The following is a 20,873-nucleotide window of genomic DNA, read 5'->3' as shown; positions in this document are numbered from 1 at the left end:
GAGGGTTGATGCGGGACAGGGAAGAGGGGAAAATGAGTGATGCGCATTGAGAAGGGCACTTGTTGGGTGAGCACTAGGTGTTGTATGTAAGTGATGAATCATGGGAATCTACTCCTGAATCCAAGAGCACATTGTATATACATTGTATGTTAGCTAACTTGACAATAAATTCTATTAAAAAAATTAAAAATGTATACTGTAATGTTTTCCTTGTTAATGCAATGTGTTCCTGATCCTTTTTTTTCTGGCCGGGATGGAAAAATATGCATCCACCCAAACAATGGCTGCATATCACCTATCTGAGGCTATGTTAACTTCCAATGAAGAGGATATTACATCTGGCATTGCATCTGCAGTTGAGGCTACTACTTAGTGCAGTTTGTGGTAGTCTACTGTTATTCTTCATAAACCACATGAAAAGGATGGGAATCCACCATCTTTAGATGGTGCATTAATTTCCTCCATCACCACCATCACCATTGCCCCATATTAAGGTATATTTCTTTAGGGGTGCCTGGGTGGCTCAGTCGGTTAAGCGTCTGACTCTTGGTTTCAGTTCAGGTCATGATCTCATGGTTCGTGAGTTCGAGCCCTGCATCAGGCTCTGCTCTAACAGCACAGAGCCTGCTTGGGCTTCTCTCTCTTCCCCTCTCTCTGCCCCTCCCCTGCTCACACTCTTTCTCTCTCTCTCTCATTCAAAATAAATGAATAAACATTTTAAAATATTAAGGAAAAAAGATATTTTTAAGGTTTATTTATTTATTTTTGAGAGAGAGAGAGAGAGCACAAGCAGGGGTGGGGCAGTGAGAGAGGGGGACCGAGAATCCCAAGCTGGCTCCACACTGTCAATGCAGAGCCTGATGTGGGGCTTGAACTCAGGAACCAGTGAGATCATGACCTGGGCTGAAATCAATAGTTGACATTTAACCGACTGAGTCACCCAGGTGCCCCATGGGATATTGTTTTTGATTTATTATTTGGCTGAGAGATAGAGGCAGTTTCACAGATTCTAACTTGGTCTTTTTTTCTTTCTCCTTTTTTTTTTTTTTTTTTTTTTTTTGGTCTTGTCCACTATAATAATTCTTACCCTGTAGACCGGAGATACAATGTGGGGGATTTACTGAAGTACTAAGTATTTCTTTACTTTCTTTTTTAAAATGTTTATTTATTTTTAAGAGAACACAAGCAGGGGAGGGGCAGAGAGACGGGGACAGAGGATCCGAAGTGGGCTCTGTGCTGACAGGCTGACAGCAGCAAGCCCCATATGGGGCTCAAACGCATGACCTGAGCCAAAGCGGATGCTCAACTGACCGAGCCACCCAGGTGCCCCCAAGTATTTCTTTTCTAATAAAACATTAAGAGGCTAAGCAAATGACACTGTTGACCCACTATGAGCCAAAGCTTGGTGAGGACTTCATTTATTAGCTGGCTCCCATGCACCCAATATAACAGGTGCTTTGGTCCCAGGTATCACTGCCAGTTGAGACTCTGCACCCAACAATTATTTGGGTATTCTTCCCCCTTTCCCCAGTACAGTTACCCAGGTAAATGGAGGTAAGTCCCTTTGGGGAAGAGCTGAGGGAATAGTTACCATGTGTACTTACCATGTGATGCTGGGTCCTTCTTCTGAGGATATGACTTTTTCTTCAGTGGTTTCTTGGTTGAAAACTGACTTAAGTCTGGAAACAGATCATGATTCTTGATTGCAGCAACTTCCTTCAGCCTCCTGAGGCTGATTTATTTTAAAGGACATATTGAGAAGTTATCTTGTTACTCTCCATCGTTTTGCTTCTAAAGGAACCATGTTCTATTAACCAACTCCACCACTCTCAACATCAACTTGGCATTAGTCTTGGCAATGACTTTTTTGACTTAATACCAAAAACAAAGGCAACAAAAGTAAAAAAAACAACTGAGGCTATGTCAAACTAAAAAGCTTCTGCACAGTAAAGGAAACCATCAACAAAATGAAAAGACAATCTACTGAATGGGAGGAAATATTTGTAAAGCATATTTCTGATAAGGGGTTAATATCCAAAATATATAACTAACTCATACAAATCAGTTGAATGGATAAAGAAGATATGGTGTATGTATGCCACAGAATATTATTCAGGCATAAGAAAGAAGGAAATCCTGCCATTTGCAACAACATTGATGGAACTTAAGGGCATTTCGCTAAGTGAAATAAGCCCCCCAAACACAAATACCGCATGATATCACTTATACGTGGCATCTAAAAAAAAAAAAGTCAAACTTGTTAGAATAGAGAGTAGAAAATTGGTTGTCAGGTCTGGGAGGTTCCCACCTCCCAATAGCGAGGTGGTTGGTAAAAGGGTACAGATTTTTAATTATAAGTTGAATAATACCTGAGAGTTTAACATAAAACTTGGTGACTATAGTCGATAACATTGTGTTATATGACTGAAATTTGTTGAGAATAGAACTTAAATGTTCCCACTCCCCATCCCCACCATGTATTTGAGGTGATGAATGTGTTAATTAACTAGATGATGGAAACCAAATAAAAAATTCACCAAAAAGCTATATATCAAATATAAATATATACAAAATAGGCAAGATGCAGTCAGAAACATTACTTCAAAGAGATTCAAAGAATATTCTGTCTCTAGAGGATGGGATGTTTTGTTTTGAAATGACACTGGGATAAGCTTACTCCTGGCCCTCCCCAGAACAACACACACCTTGGAGAAACTGTGTAGTTTAGAGCAGGTATCTTCTCGCTTACCTTGCCTCTCAGGATGTCCGTTCTGTGCCAAGAAGATGAAATGGTTTAAAGGCATGTCTCTAGATACACCTGGGTGGCTCAGTCGGTTAAGTGTCTGACTTCAGTTTAGGTCATCATCTCGCGGTTTGTGAGTTTAAGCCCCACGTTGGGCACATTGCTGTCAATGCAGAGCCCACTTCGGATCCTCTCTCCCTCTCTCTTTGCCCCTCCCCAGCTTGCACTCTCTCAAAAATAAATAAACATTAAAAGAATAAAAAATAAATAAAGGCATGTATCTACTACCTTAAAAAAATGTGCAAACCCTTTGGACTAAGCAAGTCCTAAATCTGGTGTCTGTCTTAGAGAAATGCTTACAAGACATGCACAGGGAGGCATTGCTTATAACAATAAGAGATGTGTAAATAAAAAAAAATATGGAGTATACTTAGAATAGCACAATATTTACAAAACCTGTAAAATTAATTATTCCAACTTAGAGAATTGGGTTAAGAATTTAGATGTATGATATAGAAGATGAAGATATTGGGCTTTTCCAGGCCTGTAGGTTTTAATTCTCTTTTACTGTAACTACTATGGAATCTCCTGCATCAAGGTGTAAAGTGTACGACTGAAATCTTTTAGATCTTATTCAGGTTATAATTGCATGTCATATATAAAATTCTTAAGTGTCTTATTTATTTGAAAACTTGGGGAATTTTTTTTTTTAAATGACAATAAGATCAGTGAGATGTGGTTACCTAGAGATGATAGAATGTTCCCTCAAGGGAGAAAAGAGTCCCTCTCTACTGTTTACTTGTAAAACCATGTCTAAGTTGTATTTAATTTTGAATACCACACTTTAATTGGAACACTGACATACTGGAGTGTATTTTCAAATCATCATGATCATGAGGAAACCTAGAACTATGTCACAAAAGGCAAGGGTAAAAAGAATTTTTGCCCACGGGGGAAGGAAAAACATCTTCAAAGAACATCACGTGGAAGATTCTTGTGCATGTTTTACAGGACCAGAATCAGGATGGAGGTGACAAAAACACGGGTTTGACCAGGAAGATGTGGAAAAAGATTCAGATTTGAAAGCAGGATATCCAGTCTACTCTATAACAAGCCACGGGAACTTAGGAAATCATTTAAGTTCCCCAAACCACTGTGGTCCAATAGAACTGTCTGCAATGATGGAAATATCCCATATTCTTGCTCTACAATACAGTAGCTGCTAGCCAAATGCAGCACAAGAAATGTGGTTAGTGTGACTGAGGAACAGAATTTTAAATTTTATTTACTTTTAATTAATTTAAATTTAAATAGTTACATGTAGCTAGTGGTTACAGTATTTAGAAGGTGCAGCTCTAAGCCTTAATTTCCTCCTCTCTGAAATGGGAATAATAACACTTATTAAATTGCTGACCCGAAGATCAAACGACATTATATGTGACCCCAGAAAAACTGTATCACACTACACACGTGTTAATTACGGTGATAACTAATAACTGAATTGTATGTATTGTATTACTGTCTTATCCTCAAAAGAGTTTCTAACATTTGGAATTAGAGAAAAATGGAATTTGCAGCCTGAGAAAGTAGAGTTCCCCAAGTCTGGTTTTCACAAACAGGTTTGAGACAGGCAGAGATCAGAGAAAGAACAAAGTATCCTGGAGACTTGGGCTATATTCAAGACATCCTTCCAGTAGAGCTTCTTGATGTTCTCCCTTGACTCCCCTGGCTGAGTTAACGATGCTCCTCTAAGCACTGTCGGGCACTTTCACACCGTTCTGTAAAAAAACCAGTATTTACTCAACTGTATCTTAGAGCACATGCCTCTTACACTCATGTCTTTCACGGTTGTATCCCCGTTCTTAGCCACCGGGCCATACAGTAGGTCCTCAATCAGTATTCGATGAATGATGAACTTAGCATGTTTTCTTGAGGGAGTGATTCCCCGTTAATAATGTAACCAGTAACTCTTTGAAAAACATTATTATGGTTCTTTGAGGATGTACGGAGTGGAGGAATACTGTATCCAGCGGCACAGTTGGAGATTTCGGTGCCAGGAGGCCTGCGGGGATGACCTCTCTTTCTCCTGCCCTTTTCCTCCCTCCGGTCTTCGGCTGTGGAGAATCTCGTGGTCCCGAAAGTCGCTACCGTCCGCACCGCAGTGGAGAGGAGCGGGACGCGGAGAACTACATTTCCCAGCTGACTCTCCTGCGCGCGCCCCTGCCCGTGCGCGCGGGGGGCGAGTGCACCAGGCGCTCGCTCCCTGCCGAGCGCTCGTCGCCCGCCAGAGCCTTTGCCTTGGGATGAGGTGGGAGGCGCTAGAATCCACTTAGCTACAGCCAACCGCCCAATGCAGCACTCGCTAGCTCCCCCCGCCAGCGGAAGCACCCGCGGAGCACAATGCAGCACTGAGGCAGCGCCGCGGCGGAGGCTGCAGCGCCACGGCCGCCGCAGCACGGTCCGGGGCTGGGAGGGGGTGGCCGAGGAGAACCGGGGGGCGCGGGCGGAGGGAGCCGGACCCTGCTGCCGGGGCATGAGGAGCTAGCTGAGCGTCTCGAACGAGGCGGGCTGACGGCAGCACCATGCAGGCGGCGGCGGCTGCGTCCGTGCCCTTCTTGCTGCTCTGCGCCCTGGGGACCTGCCCCCCGGCGCGCTGCGGTCGGGCAGGTAAGTTCGCCACCCTGTGTGGCTTAGGGACGTACCATTTTCCAGGAGTCTTTGCAGCCCTCAAGCGCACTGGAGACGGGCATGCCCGTTTTCCGAGTGCGCGGGGAGATTTTTTTATTTAGAAGGGTGGTGAGAAGTGAAGCAAAAATACATGTGTGGGGGCGCGCAGATGCATTAGAAGCCTTCGGTCAAATGCATGTTTTTCCTCTTCTGAAGAAGCGGAATGCGGAGGATGGGAAAGGGGTGCTGTGCTTCTGGGCCCCGATCCTGGATGATCTCAGATGAGCTGGTCCAAGGCTCTCCGGCTGGTGTCTCTGCGTCCTTCCCAGATAGGGACCTGGAGGGAGGGGGCGGTGGGATTTTCCTACAGAAGACGTCGGACCGCAGGAGACACCCGTGTGGGTCAGGGTCATTATTTTCTCCTTTTCTCCCCGCTCCCTCCTTACCCTCGTCCTGCCTGGAGGAGACGCCTCGTTGACGGAGCTGGAGAGGAGGAACGAAAACCGCTTCCTGGAGCGCCAGAGCATCGTGCCACTCCGGCTCCTCTACCGCTCGGGCGGTGAAGACGAAACTGGACACGACGCGCTCGACACGCGGGTGCGGGGCCACCCCGGCGGCGGGCAGGTGAGAGGCGCGGTCCAGGGGGGTGGGCCCGGGCGCGGCCTGGCCCACCCTGACCCCACGTTTGCTCTCCGTCGCCCTGGAGATGCAGTGTCTTCGGTGGAAGGAGCGCAGCCCTAGTGCGAGTCGTGCATGGCGCTCCCAGTGCGAAAAAGAAGGGGGGGGGGGGAGGACAAACCCCTCAAAGCACCATAGGCCGGAGCTTTGCTAGAGAGGAGTTTGTGCGGGATGTCTTCGGCAGTGCGGTATCCTGAGCGGAGGGGCGGAGACCCTCTCACCTCCGGCAGGCAAAAAAACATGCATAGGCAAGAAAGGATGTAATGTGTGGGCAGGGTTTGCATCATCATTATTGTTGTGGTTGTTTTAATCCTCAAAAAGACTTTATACGTGATTTAAACCAAGGTTGGTACCGTAGAAAAAATGGAAAGGCAAGCCTAGACATCCCTAACTAAACTGAAACTGTAAAAATAAGCTAACCTGCAGGGTTCTCAGCTCACTCGATTTATGGACACCAGAGATGTACCCATTCACCTCCACGTTTCAGGAAAGGCCTCTCCTCCTCCATTTCTTCGCTGGCAGTGGTCCTTTGGCGTAATTTGAGTCCTTTTGTTTTTTGGGCATTTATAAACTATGTTTAAAAAATCTAAGTTTATTCCATTTACCCATATTTAGATCAATATCACATATCCACAGATAATGCCTGAAAATTATTTTGAACTTACTTGCTAATTTAGGTAATTATTTCAGGGCTCTCTAAGCAATTTTTGTATTTATATACATCAACATGGCAAGCAGTTTATTCACCTGCAAGTACATAGTAAGGTAGAGCTTGTTCGTGTGGTTGAAAATGTTGTAAGTTTTGCTGACCTAAAGGCAGCTGAACATTTTCACGTGTGTAAATACATTTATTAATACTTCAAGATGTATGTTGTAGCTGTGATAGTCATAATATTTGATCTGTTTCTGTAAAATATGTGGAAGCAGAAAAATGCCATATAAATCACAAAAATGCCAATGCTTAGCTCTGTTGAAATTTTCATACAAGAAATTAATTTAAAGGGCTACACTAATATCCATTAAAGTTTGAGTACTGTGGTAGAAAGTCCAGTGTGCCAAGCTTTAATGAAGATTTCCATTATTTGAATCGTTTGACAAATACCTCTTCTCTTTCATTTTGACTTGTTTTCATAGTAAGACTGAAGAAACAGGGGACACTCTTATTTTTCAATAAATGAGAATTATTTCTGTGGAGGAATATTCTCACACTCATTTACAGCTTTTGCTTAGGAAAAATTTCACATACATATGCAAAAGAGAATGTTATAATGAATGAATATTAGAATAAATACATAATGCTTCAACAATTAGCAACTCATAGCCAGTCTTGTTTCATCTGTCTCCTACCTGTTTTCTTCCCCTTCTTGTATTTGAGGCAGATCAGATCATTTCATTCATAAAAAATTCACTCTGTACTTCTAAAAGGATTCTTTCAAGAAAGAATGTAACCCTGTTATTATACCTAATACATAAATATTATAAATATGTAAAATATATTTAAGTATATTAGATAAATATATGTATAATATGTATACATTTAAGTTTGTTTGTTTGATCCAGGACCCAAATGATGTCTATAGACTGGAATTAGTTTATTTTTTTGAGTCTCTTTAATGCATAATTTACCCCCTTCTGTTTCCTTCATTTTTTCCTTACGATTTATTCATTGAAGACAGGGGGTCTTTCATCCTGTAGTTTCTCAGCCTGAATGTTTGCTGATATAGCCAGTGCTTTAAAACAGATCACAAAGTCTTTCTCGGAGAGGAGGGAGACAGAAGTAGAAATATAGAAAAAGAAAATTTTAGAATTGGAAACTCCCATCTCTGCCATATGCTGGTAATGTCTTCAGGTACCCTCTGCCCTTCACTATGGTGGTGAAAGACCACCACTTTTCGAAAACAGGCCAGTCCTCCTTCTTTTCTCCTATTTATGGAGCACCACTTCGGCAGTTTTTTGGTTCATTGGCCTTTCTACTTGGGGCGGAAGATACCTTGGGCCTGTGCAGTTTCTTCTTAAAATAATAAAACTCACAGTTAGGAAGAATGACTCTGGCTTTTGGTGAGGTATGGATGAACTGGTATGATTTAGGTTGAACAGCATGAATAGATTGTTTATTCAAGTCAGGATTGGAAGTGAAGATACCGTCTACTGTCTTACCATCAAAGTAATTATTACAAGTAGTTACCTCAGTGCCTGGCACGTAGTAAGGTATATACCGAACACCTGGTTGGATGTCTGTATCACCTGGGGGGCTGTTGCATTTTACCGTGCTCCTTAAACTACAGTTAGAAATCGCTGACTGCTAGATCTGAATCTGGCAGTTACAGTTGTAAAGACTTAGTTGCCATATGCCAAATTTTCCTACAGTTAGGGAACTCAGGAGTGTTCCTGCATTTTTAGATTCATTGAGAGCTGGCATTGGATCTAAAAACTCAAGCTGATTATATTTGGCCCTTGTTATTTCTTTGGTAATTAAATAGATGAAATTTATGGCATCTTAGCTACCCATAGATATTTTTTAGTAATTTCCTTTCTTCTTCAGAAATAAAATTGGGATGCCTTCCTATCAGCCAGCAAAGCTTATATATTCATTTGTTGATTTGTGTATTTAAAAGGCACTTACTTACTTGAGCTCATACTGTGTACCAATTTTTGTACAAGGCTCTGGGGATTTAGAGGTAAGAGACACACTTCAAACCTTTAAGGAATTTATAGACAAGTGGGAACGTGCATGAATGGATAAGCAGTTATACTCTGCCCTTCTGTGTGAGTTTCTGGAGGTGATCACAGAAAGCTTTGGAGGCAGTGAAGACAGTGTTTAACCCGGGTGAGCAGGCGGGGTGGGCTTTCACAGGGAGGTGCTGTCTTAGCCGTGTTTTGAGGCTGAAATGGGCCAGATTAAAGGAAGGGGATGGGCATGTCAAACCAAAGGGGCAGAAGTACATGGACATTTGGGAATTAGGACACTTTTTTGTTAGGTGCAAATAGTTAGGATTTAGGGGACAGATGAGCCAAAACAGGAAAGCAGAGAGTAAATGCTGCAGTACCTTCATGATTTGTTGAGCAGTTTGGACTTTGTCCCAAAGGCAATTGAAGGACTTTAGTAAGGAGAGTTTACTGACCAGACTCATGATACTGTGGGATGGTCCTAATTGTTAGAAATGAATAATTTTAATTTCACAGGGTAGGTTCAAGTGGTTGTTCACTTTAATTTATTGGTAAATGCTAATTCACATACTCGTTAGCTTCCTAAGAATTTAGTTAGTAAACTGAAAATACCATATAAATGAGTTTATAAGGCATTTAGAGCAATGCTGGGTATATTGTAAGCATTATATGAATTTTTGTTAAATAACATTTACTCCCTCAGGCTGCTTGAGTACTATTTAGAAATTTTATGACATCACTTTAATTCAAAATGGTGCCCTAATTACCTGAATGTAACACATTCCCAGAAGTAAATTACACATTACTAAAATTTACATAAGTAAGTGGAATCTGACAGTCCTAGAGATGGTAGAGACCTTATAGGTCATCTAACCTAATTCAGGAATTACTTCACACCTGGTAAGATAAAGTCATTGATCCACAGTAAGGAAACCAGTAACGTATCACTTAATGTTTCAGAAAGCTCACAAGAACTATGATGGTATAAAACACCTTAATTTTACTCTTAATGTGTCCTTGTTTCAGTTTTTAACCACTGAATGGAAAAGAAAACTCAAATTATTACTTTTTTAATGTTTATTTATTTTTCGAGAGACAGAGACAGAGCATGAGCAGGGGAGGGGCAGAGAGAGAGGGAGTCAAAGAATCTGAAGCTGGCTCCAGGCACCGAACTATCAGCACAGAGCCCAAAGGGGCTTGAATTCATGAACTGTGAGTTCATGACCCGAGCCAAAGTCAGATGCCTAACTGACTGAGCCACCCAAGTGCCACAGAATACTGATACTTTTAAAAGAAAATTTTATTTCAGTTTTGGAGAAATACTGGCAATATGATTGGTGTGAAATAATAATTCTGTTGATGAGTCCATGTTGTAAAAGATTTCTTTATTACCTGTCCAGTTAGTTACTTGAATGCATACTTTGTTTTTAATCCCAAGTGTGATGATCAACCCATAATGAAAGGTTATTTTGCCATCAAGTTCTAGAAATGATAGTCCAAGAAACCATGTTTGATTGTGGGTAACCTTGGTATCCTCAAGGTTGTCTACCTAGTCTGAGATAATTTCAGTCCTGTAAAATAGCACAGGGAACTAGAATATTCAAATTATTCAGTCTTTCTTTCTTCTGCCTTGAAGTGATTTGTGCTGAAGGAATTGGGTGTTTGCAGATAAATAGATAAAACTTTTTTAACTGGGCATCCGTATGGGCAAGATAGTGCCTCCTGAGCCTTATTGATGGTTTGATACTGATAACTGATAATCATTTAATTGCTATTTTTAAGAAAAATCACCTTAGGGGCACCTGGGTGGCTCAGTCGGTTAGGCGTACTTTTTTGGCTCAGGTCATGATCTCACGGTCTGTGAGTTCGAGCCCCGTGTCGGATCTGTGCTGACAGCTCAGAGCCTGGAGCCTGCTTCGAATTCTGTGTCTCCCTCTCTCTCTGCTCCTCCCCAGCCCATGCTCTGTCTCTCTCTTTCCTTCAAAAATAAATAAAAAACATTAAAAAAAATGTCTTAAAAAAAGAAAAAGCACCTTAATGGTTCCTTTTTTTTTTTTTTTTTTTTTTTGGCTAGCCAAGCAGGACAGATTTACTGTAACATCAAAGATAAGTTATTTGGTGGTTTATTTTGTCATGTGTTCACCCCATATATTTTCAATTATTTATTTTTCACCCATTGATATTTCTCTATAAATAGAAGAATTTCTTTTTATCATAAGTCTTTGCTTTCAGTGAATAGTTGGGCTACTCATTTCTCTGTCTCTTTCCCTGGATAGTGTTGTAGCTTCTCAAGTAGTCAGGTACCAAAAACACAGATCTGTAAATTATCATACTTTTGATAATCAGTAATGCCAGATGGTATAGCAAGATGGTAAGTAGTCATGTGCTCCCATTTTTTTAAAAGGCTTATTTACTTTTGAGAGAGAGAGAAAGCGGCGCAGAGAGAGAGGGAGATAGAGGATCCAAAGTGGTCTCTGCACTGACAGCAGAGAGCCCAGTGGGGGGGCCTGAACTCAGGAACGGCGGCGAGATCATGACCTGAGCTGAAGTCGGGCACTCAACCAACTGAGCCACCCAAGCGCCTCTAGTGTGCTCCATTTTTATGAGTATATTTATACATGTGCCTAAGCATGGATGAGCTGTAGTTAAAATTGTGCTGTTTCACTTGGGAGCACTGAGTCAGCTTCACGGTAAATTGTCTGCGGTACTGCTTCTCTGGCAAAAAAAGGGCTCCTAGGAATTATAGCTTTGGGAGTATTTTGCAAGGATAGCACAAGCATTTTTTTTTTTTTTCTTAATGGGCATTTGTTAAACCTAAGTAGCTCAATATTGATAAAGTTTTGCCACCAGTAAAAAGTTTGTTCTGCTATAAATAGGAAGGAGACATTCCCTACCACATTTTTTTTTAATTCTCCTACCAATATCCTTCCCTTACAATTAAATTGTTAAAAGAAATGGTATTCAGAATTGTGGGAGTTTTCTTTAAGTCTTGTTTTTACTCTGTGAGATCCCAATTTGTATATATGTGTTTGGGGCATCTTTGAAATTATGCCTAATGATCTCACTGCATACAAAAAGATCCCATCTCTCATCACTTCTTTATTTTTTATTTTTTATTTTTTTAACGTTTTATTTATTTTTGAGAGAGACAGAGTACGAGTGGGAGAGAGGCAGAGAGAGGGAGACACAGAATCTGAAGGAGGCTCCAGGCTCTGAGCTGTCAGCACAGAGCGAGACGCGGGGCTCTAACCCACGAACTGTGAGATCATGACTTGAGCTGAAGTCAGACGCTTAACTGATGGAGCCATCCAGGCGCCCCTCTCTTCACTTCTTTACATTTATACCTGAAAAACTGTGAATGACTCTAAGAGCTTATGGCTTGGTAAAAATCATTCTTAGTTTTATTTGCTTTCTCAACTTTCAAAGAATGTGAAGTATTCTGTCATTTTTAGTGATAAAGCCCTCTCTAAGTATATACATGGAGGGAGGCCTGCTTTCTTGTCATGGTTCATTGAGAGCAGTAGTCTGTAAGGTCACTAGCTCTCAGTAGCTCCAGTGGGGCTGAGATAAGGCCACATTTATCATTGTATTTCATGGATAAGGTCCAAAGGGAAAAAGGATGTTAATAAAAGGAGGGGAGTGAGCAGAAGAGGAAAGGATGGTAAGGAGAGTGGTGACAAGGAGGAAGGAAACAAATCAGGAAAAGAGAGAAGTGCTTATAGTAGTATTATCATATATGTTATAATGTACACTAACATACTTAAGTACAATAACTTATGTGGTTAGTTTTTATGTACCCAACAGTTTTCTTAGTACTTGGTGCACGTTAACTCATTGCAGTCCCACAAGAATCATGTGACAGGTAGTACTTAGCAGCTGTAAAACCACAAAGCCGGTAGGTAGCTGAGAAAGGATTCAACCCAGGTACTTTAACTCCACTGCACTGCCTGGGCTTAACCTTAAACTATGCTTAACTGGCTTTATGGCAGGAGGCCACCAACATTTCTTTAGGTGTCGTTCAATGGCAGTGAGATCAAAGCTTTCTTACATTTGGTCCCGTTGGAACCTTATGTTTTTTGCAGCTTGCAGAAACAGTAGGAATGCATCATTTCTACCAATTTGAGAATGAGAATGGACTGTATAAAGATATTTAACATTTAAAAGATGAAAAACACCTCTTCAAGGGTCATGTTCTAGTTTGGAATTGCATGTGTACACTTATTGTTATAATCTTTCTGTGTAATTTGAAGATTTTAATATGCAACAGTCAGTACCAAAATTATGTATATTCTTTTGTGGTCAAAGTTTCATAAAACAGAAACAAATGCTAAACAGGGATCAATACCCTTACCTTTCTCCAAAAGAAAAGATACAGAATATCTTTTGTAGCTTCACAGAGCAAGTAGCTCCAGAGTTCCAAATATCAAAGCTTTCAGGGAAAACCGATACATAATCATTAATAACCAAAATGATAGCTTCTGTGAGCATCTAGTCATGCTTTCATGTAACAATAAGTATACACATTTATTTTGGTAATAAAAGCCCTAGAAAGCAAATATTAAGGAAAAGAAATGAAAAAAAAGAATGAATATTTATTGAATATGTAGCATGTACCAGGCACTGTGATGAGTGATTTACATGTATTATCATTATGAGGTAGATATTATATCCATTTTATAGATGAGGCTACTGAGGCTTAAGGAAGCTAATTAACCTGCCCAAGGTCATACAACCAGGAAGCAGTAGTATTAGGAGAAGAATTCTCAAAGAAAATGTTAGAGATCCAAATAAAATAATCCTTCTGTAATATATGCTACTTATTTAACATGTAGTTACCCATTCATCTCTGTGGTGGAATCATCCTAACATTTCTTTGAGAAACTCTTGGTCCTGCTCACGTCTCCTCCCTTGCTAACTTCATTCAGGTGTGAATCGATGTCGTGTTTAGCACTTGTTACATGTCTTCATTTCTAGAAGTGGATATAATTTCTGTTTCTACCTCAGATATTCTTTTAGCCACATAGACATATTTGAATCTACATCTAAACAACAGCATAGAATATCTGTACTCCATACTTGTTGGAGTTTTATCTGACAGAAACTCAGAAAAAACTCTTTATGGGGGAGGGAAGAAACTATTTATGGGGAACTATCCTCTGTTCCTCCATAGGGTGCTGGCCTCACCTACCGGGATTCTGGGTAATGAAAAAAAAAAAAATCTCCCCAGTGGATTCCAATTTGCACGCAGGGTCAAGGAGCTCTGTGTATCCTTAAGATTTAGGAGATTTTTTTTTTTCATCTTAAATCTTTCTGGATTTAAGTTAGTCACAAGAATTTGTATCTGAATTGGGATCAGTTTTCTTATTTGCATCACTCACCTCCTCAATAATTTATCAGACCTTTTCAAAAGGATATTTTAAAGGACATTGTAAGAATTATTCCTGAGAAACCAGTTACAGTATTAATTGAAGTCTGGGAAAACATTATGGATGGTGCCTCATCAGGACCAAGAGGAGAGATTTGTCATGTAATTGTTTCCTTCCTTGGGTGGGACGCCAGAAGTTTAGAGGCAAATTGTGCCCTCCTCCAAGCCAGAGTCATAGCCTGAGTTTTCATTCCAGCTCCATCCTAGCTCAGCAGCACCCATTTCAGCTCAGGAGTCATCTGAAATATCTCTTGACTCGTAATAATTTGTTAATATGAAACGTCATATCTGTATTCAGACTTAGGGAAAGTAATCTTAGAGGTTTCCTCTGTCTGCTTTCCTAAAGTGGTCCACCCACCCCCTATCACGTCATGTTACTCTTTTGTCTTCCCAGCACTTGTCAGCACTTGATATTCTTTTTAATGATTGGCTTGTTTATTGTCGTTCCTCCAGTGTGCCATCCCTGGAATATAAACTACGAGAATTGTGTATGACAATAGTGATCTTGTCTGTTTGTTCACCACACATCTCCACTGCCTAGCCCAGTGCCTGGCACAGAGTAGGTACTTAATAAATATTTCTTGAAGTGATAAATTTTCCTTTCCCTCCAGTTTTCTCATCTGCTTATAATATCTTGTAAGTGTCCATCCTCAAGTCCTCTTTGGAACTTGGTATGGTATAAAATAATGAATACATGAATAAATGTTAGTCTTTAAATATTGAATTTATAGTCCCCTTTGACAATTTTAACTCTTTTACACATAATTAAAATAGAATTCAGTGTGCTGTGTTTTTATTTTTTACTTATCAGTGTGCTGTATTTTTAGAATATAAATACTTCATATATAAAAATGATTTTAGACTTCTAGTTGTCCTTTATTTCTGATTTCATCATTCGAGTTGCTTTTAAGATCAAAATCGGTTTTGTCTTCCCTAGAGCAGACTATTAGATGTAATTTGATTTTGAAAATAAAGAATGCCATACCATGACCAAGAAATACCAGCAGTTATAACTGGGAAGAGAAGGAATAAACAACTTAATCCACCCCCTGGCCCCCACCCCCCACCATCTGTTTGTTTATGTTGAAGAGGTTTTTCAGAATCATATGCATGTATCAGCAAGGGTAGATCAACATTTTTCTCCTTTTTTTTTTTTTTTAATTTTTTTTTTCAATGTTTATTTATTTTTGGGACAGAGAGAGACAGAGCATGAACGGGGGAGGGGCAGAGAGAGAGGGAGACACAGAATCAGAAACAGGCTCCAAGCTCTGAGCCATCAGCCCAGAGCCCGACGCGGGGCTCGAACTCACAGACCGCGAGATCGTGACCTGGCTGAAGTCGGACGCTCAACCGACTGCGCCACCCAGGCGCCCCTCTCCTTTTTAAAGATCGATTTTGTACCAGGGCATTTCATTTACCACTGAGCAGTAGTTGCCCTTTTGCTGCATTTTTTTTTTTTTTTTTTGTCCCAAGTAGAGAACATTAGATAACCGTTTTTGGAAGAATGAGAAATCAATGAGGCTTTCCTGAAGATGGGCCTCAAGAGCTCACATTTTGCAAGTGGCTTTAACATTTTCTACCTGAGGCAGGAGAACTCCTGGTTGACAGTTTTCTTAGACCCCTTATTCTGCTTGGCACTAACTCATGTCTCTAGCCTTTACCTCTAGTCGGTCAATTGCTCTTCTTATTTTATTTTTTTTCCAGTTTACTTCTTATATAGGCTTGGTTGGGAGAAATTGCCTTCATTCCCCTCCCTCCACCCCCACCCCCTCCCCCACTAGTGAGGTCAGAAGGTTGGGAGTCAGGCTGGTACATGTGATTTGGTACCGCTGGTCACAGCTCAAACTTTAAGTGGTTTCTCATTCTTTGGACTAGGTAGCAAGATGCTGTAGAAAGAGCTGGTACTTGACAAAAACTAGTTCTGTAGATTTCTGTGAATTCTCAAGTGGATTTTTAATGCCTTTAGAATACACTGTCAGGGGTCTGGCCAGGAACTCAGCTATGGATCCTCAGTGGGCATAATGAGCTGTCAAGGCTACACATGGTGGTATTAGTCTAAAGTAGCCTGGGGGAGCAGTTGTCTGAAGATAGCTGTCTAGGGTCATCAGAACATGGGCAGGAGCAGGGTGTGGAAAGAAGTGTGGTGGTAAAACTCAGGGAAATCACAACGCAGTTACAGGGAGAAGATATTAGGTGCGCTGTGCCAGGTGGGTCCCAACTAGAGAGAGCTACCTGAAACAGACTGAGGCACAATCTAAGTTTTTAATCTCACATCCAGGTTTTAGTGATTGGCTCCACTCTTGATTTAGATCTTGTGTTTTTAAGGAAACGGAGTGTTTTTTAGCCTGACCTGTCTCTCATGGCACCAGCGATCATTTTCATCCTCACATGAGTTTAAAGTTTTTGTTTCAGAGGGAAGAACCATTTCCCTTCTTCTTCTTCCTCACTTCTCCTTGTCTTTTTTTCTTTCCTCTTCTTCCTATTCTTATCCTTCTTTATTCCTTCTTCTTCCTGCTTTCTTCTTCTTCCTCCATCTTACTCTTTGTTGGTCTTTTATTTTTTATTTTTTTATTTTTAATGTTTATTTTAGAGAGAGAGACAGAATGCAGGTGGGTTAGGGGCAGAGAGAGAGGGACACACAGAAGCAGAAGCATGCTCCAGGCTCCGAGCTGCCAGCACAGAGCCCAATGTGGGGCTTGAACTCATGAGCTGTGAGATCATGACCTGAGCTGAAGTCGGACACTCAACCAACTGAGCCACCCAGGCGCCCCATCTTCGTTGGTCTTTTTTAAAGGTCTGAAGGCTGATGGGAGAGGGCTTTCCTGGGCTCACTCTGCCCCATTATGCATAGTTCAGACTGTGGACTCTGCTTCTCCTGGGTCAAGAGATGAGGCTTAAAGATTTATGGCTTTATATACTCTGAAAAATCACACTTTGTTTGTACAAAATGAGCAACAGGCTCATTTCGAATGCCATGTGGTATGCATTAAATAAAGGTATGTTAATGATTGAAGAGTTCTTTTGAAGTAGCTATTTGGAACATTTATTTTACTGATGTGGATAATTTGTAATCAAACTAATGTAGTCCCCTCCTTGGTGAGTTATTTATAGGAACTATACCAGGTAGAGTTGTTGCACAAAGGAAACTTGACTTGCAGCAAGTGAGGAGGTCACAGGGAGTATCTTCCAAAGCCATGACCCTCTGAGCAAGGGTGAATGGGTTCCTTTTATTTAGGGTTAGGGAGAATATTCAGAAAGGGGCGTTTTGTCATTGGATGTGGAGGTAGGCGTGAAGTCACGCATGTGCCTTAGAGAAACAAGCCTATACACACATTCTGTGTAATGTTAATGAGGTTTGTGCTCCTTTTGGGGCAGAGATTTTAGCATTATAAGAAGGCAGAGGTACCTGTCAGTCGCTCCATGGTCCATGTGCACGGATGTGACTTGGTGGTTGAGCTCAAACTGGTCTGGGTGGTCTGGGCAGGCTGGAACTCTTAGGACAGTTGTTACTGATTGAGAAAGTCCTTTTGATTTCCATCATGGGTTGCTGTGAGGTCCTTTGCCTGTTAAAAGATAAGCTGGAAAAAAGAACTTAAGGAAAATGTGGGACAGAGGTCGGTGGATCTATGCAATAAAGGTCAGGTCTTGAGGTCCATCGTGGGATGTTGCTGGTGACAGTATCAGTCTCTGTTTCTATAAATACTGGGTTATTTTCGTGGTGAGTTTGGAATTATATGGAGTTAGAAGTAGTTATGAGTACTTGCATGTGCTTTCAAGTTTCATTACCTAAACTTTCAAAAAAATTTAGATAATGTTTAATAAGAAGAATGGGAATTTGGTTTTTACAGATGCATTTACAAATGTACCGTTATGTAAAATAATTAAGCCATCATTTCTTAGGAAGATTTTTATTTATTTTGATAAAAACTTAAGCATCACTGAAGGTGATGAAAATTTAGATTCAGAACCGCAAAATTGTGTTCACACTTTAGGACTTTGTACATCTAGTTTAGCTATAAATGTTACATTGGTTTTTTTTTTTTTTTTTTTCCAAATGTATTTCCTCATAAAAGTACCTTAAATCTTGGACAGATATTGATAAGAAGGTGGGCAAAATTCAAGTAGTGTTCATTGTGGTCACCAAAGGTGAAGCAATTTCTGCCTGGGAGGGTGACTTGAGATAAGGTATTTCAAACCACGGTATAGCAATTTTTGTTGATTTTCAGGATTTTCTAGGGTAAAACAGGAAGAAAAAATATTATTGGTGCTGAGATACTGAAAAGTCTCATTTAATTTCTGAAGTAAGTTTAGCATGATGTTCTTACAGTTCTTAATCATCTTGCATAGACAACGTTCTCAGAATTAATGAAGGGAGAATACTATTAATTTATAGCTTAACCAGTTTCATGTGAAATCAATGTGAAGTCATTGATTAATGAGATATTTAGAACATTTCCTATATGTTCTGATGATGAAATCGTGAGGTTTGCAGTTTTCTTAGGGTAATGGGGTAAAAATTATTTTACATTAATTTCATTGTACAGAAAAAACAAGGGGCGAAGGCATGCATCCTCATCTTCATTTTTATTTCTTCCCAGTGTTGACACACAGCCTTGTACATGGTTCCGTGTACATAGTGCTCAACAAGCAGATGCTGGCTGGATGAAATCATTGATGCCATGTCCCCAGACCCCTGTTATTAGGTTAGGTTTTCCCTGGTCAGTTATTTCTTTCTCTTCATCTCTCAGTACAAGTTTGAGCACTTTCCTGTTGCCTCTTTCCATTTATTGTTTTCCCGTGAGCCTAGTCTTCCTCTGTTCACTTTCCCCATGACCCTTGGTTTATTTTGTATTTCTCCCCTACTCTATTTCTGTCAAGTTCCTCTTTTTCTCTTAGCAACTAAAGAAAAAACAAGTCTCTGAAAGGTTATTTACATTCAGTGTTAGGACCCATCCCTGCTGCACATTGCTGGACTTGATTATTTTGCGATTTGGAAAATGTGTTATAGTTCAACAAGCTTTCCGTTTTACTACTTTTCTTTAAATCTTTTTTTGGGCGGGGGTTGGGTATGGCTTTTATTTTTTCTGTTTGTTTGTTTCTTTTGTTTCCCTTCAGTCGTCTCTCATTCCTTCTTTTCTTTGGACATGAAGTGAAGTGCCCCTTCTGCTTTTTACTGCTGGATTAATTGCCTTCCTAAAATCGTTTTTCTGTTTGTTCTCATTGCTCTTCATTCCCTGGATTTAAACTCTGAGTTATGTTCTCAGTCCACCCTCCATAGTTGCTCAGCATGTGCCTCTCAGAGTCTTCTAGAATGATCCATCACTGCATTGTCACAGGATTCAGACTCAGTGTTAAGAAACGATGAGGCACTTTTGCAGGTATAGTAAAACTTGCCTCAGAGGCTGGTCATAAAATTATTCCTGCTTATGTGTGTGTTGGTGTGTGGGGTGGGGGACTGGGGCACTGAAAACTTGGGTATGTTAATAGAAGGTGTTCCCATGAACTAGACTGAATAATGTTGGTCTGGGACTTTGTCATTCAAATTTACTGTTGTTCGTTCACTGCTTCTTGTTGTGCCTGACGTATAGTTGAAATATTTTGGCTCAGCAAATATTTTGGCTTTGTTTCAATTTTCTGTCTCAAAGTTGCAGGAAAGAGTTCTGTCACCATTTATGTTACGATTTTACGTACTTTTGATTTATTTCCAATGGTTAGAGTAGTTCTTTCCCTGAGATTATTAAAATCTTTTGTTGGGATGAGCTTGAGAGGAGCCATGGACTTTGCCTTATCTGTGATCTCTTTGTTCCTCTTCCTCCCACAACTATTCTTGCTCACCCTACAGAGACTCCCTGTAGATGGCATGCCCAGGTTCGTGAGGATCCCGTCACTGTGAGCATCTGAACTGAAATGGCTGTCACTCTTGCTTCACATTCGAAGCCAGGTTTATGAGGAAAGGCAGGGCTGTGATGGGAAGGAGAGAGAAGGCAGCGGGAACTTGGACAGTGGTTGGCACACTGACATTCCGGCACGTGAGGCTGCCTGCCATCTCTCTGCAGCCTTAATCGCTGTGACAAAATCATTCATGTCAGTTTATAGCCTCATCTCCCCCAACAAAAATAAATCCAAGCCGTTTAACCTTTGTGTGTGACTTTATTCACCAGAGTTTGCCGTTTGGTGCCTGGAGCTGCATTTTCTTTAAGACAATGATGCGTGTCTTGTGGGAGAGTGACCATGTAGTGTTTTTGATGGATCTAAACTCATGTGACATAATTCAACCAAGGAGTTCCCTTGATATTTATTTTTGGAATTTTGATTATTTTGATTTTTTAAATTGGGTTTTTGAACTAAGTACAACACCTGGTCTTTTGTTTCCCTTTAACTAAGTCCCAGACACTTCCTTGTCTATTATTTTATCTTTATTTTTGCCTCACCCCCAATGTTTACTACACCATTTTATGGCCTAACAAGTTAATATAAAAGATTTACTTTCTTTGTTTCTTAGGAGGTAGATATAGATACTATCTATATAATACTATTACTCCATGAAATCTCCATGACTCAAGAAGCTCTGCACATCTGACTTAAATCCGAATAAACACCACTACAAGGGCACCTGGGTGGCTTAGTCGGTTAATCTTCCAACTCTTGGTTTCAGTTCAGGTAATGATCTCTTAGTTCTTAGGATTGAACCTG

The 20,873-nt window shown here is 40.6% G+C and overlaps 1 protein-coding gene across 23 annotated transcripts in view; it reads left to right on the top strand.

The window, feature by feature from the left end:
• The first annotated feature begins 5,214 nt into the window (after positions 1–5,214).
• Positions 5,215–20,873, top strand: part of ADAM22 (ADAM metallopeptidase domain 22) — a 237,791-nt gene continuing 222,132 nt past the window's right edge. For all 23 annotated transcript variants that reach the window (XR_005789427.1, XM_040472732.1, XM_040472741.1 and 20 more), the window contains exons 1-2: positions 5,215–5,410; positions 5,874–6,034. Coding sequence is in view for 22 of the 23 variants with exons in the window: in XM_040472732.1 (XP_040328666.1) it covers positions 5,326–5,410; positions 5,874–6,034 (246 nt within the window). In the remaining variant the exon portion in view is untranslated. The remainder of the gene's footprint in view (positions 5,411–5,873; positions 6,035–20,873) is intronic.

The sequence above is a fragment of the Herpailurus yagouaroundi genome, unplaced genomic scaffold, assembly GCF_014898765.1.
Source record: "Herpailurus yagouaroundi ecotype Mexico unplaced genomic scaffold, PumYag 100, whole genome shotgun sequence".
Taxonomy (NCBI): Eukaryota; Metazoa; Chordata; class Mammalia; order Carnivora; family Felidae; genus Herpailurus; species Herpailurus yagouaroundi.
The sequence above is the reverse complement of the archived record's forward strand: the minus strand, read 5'-3'. Positions and strand labels throughout refer to the sequence as shown.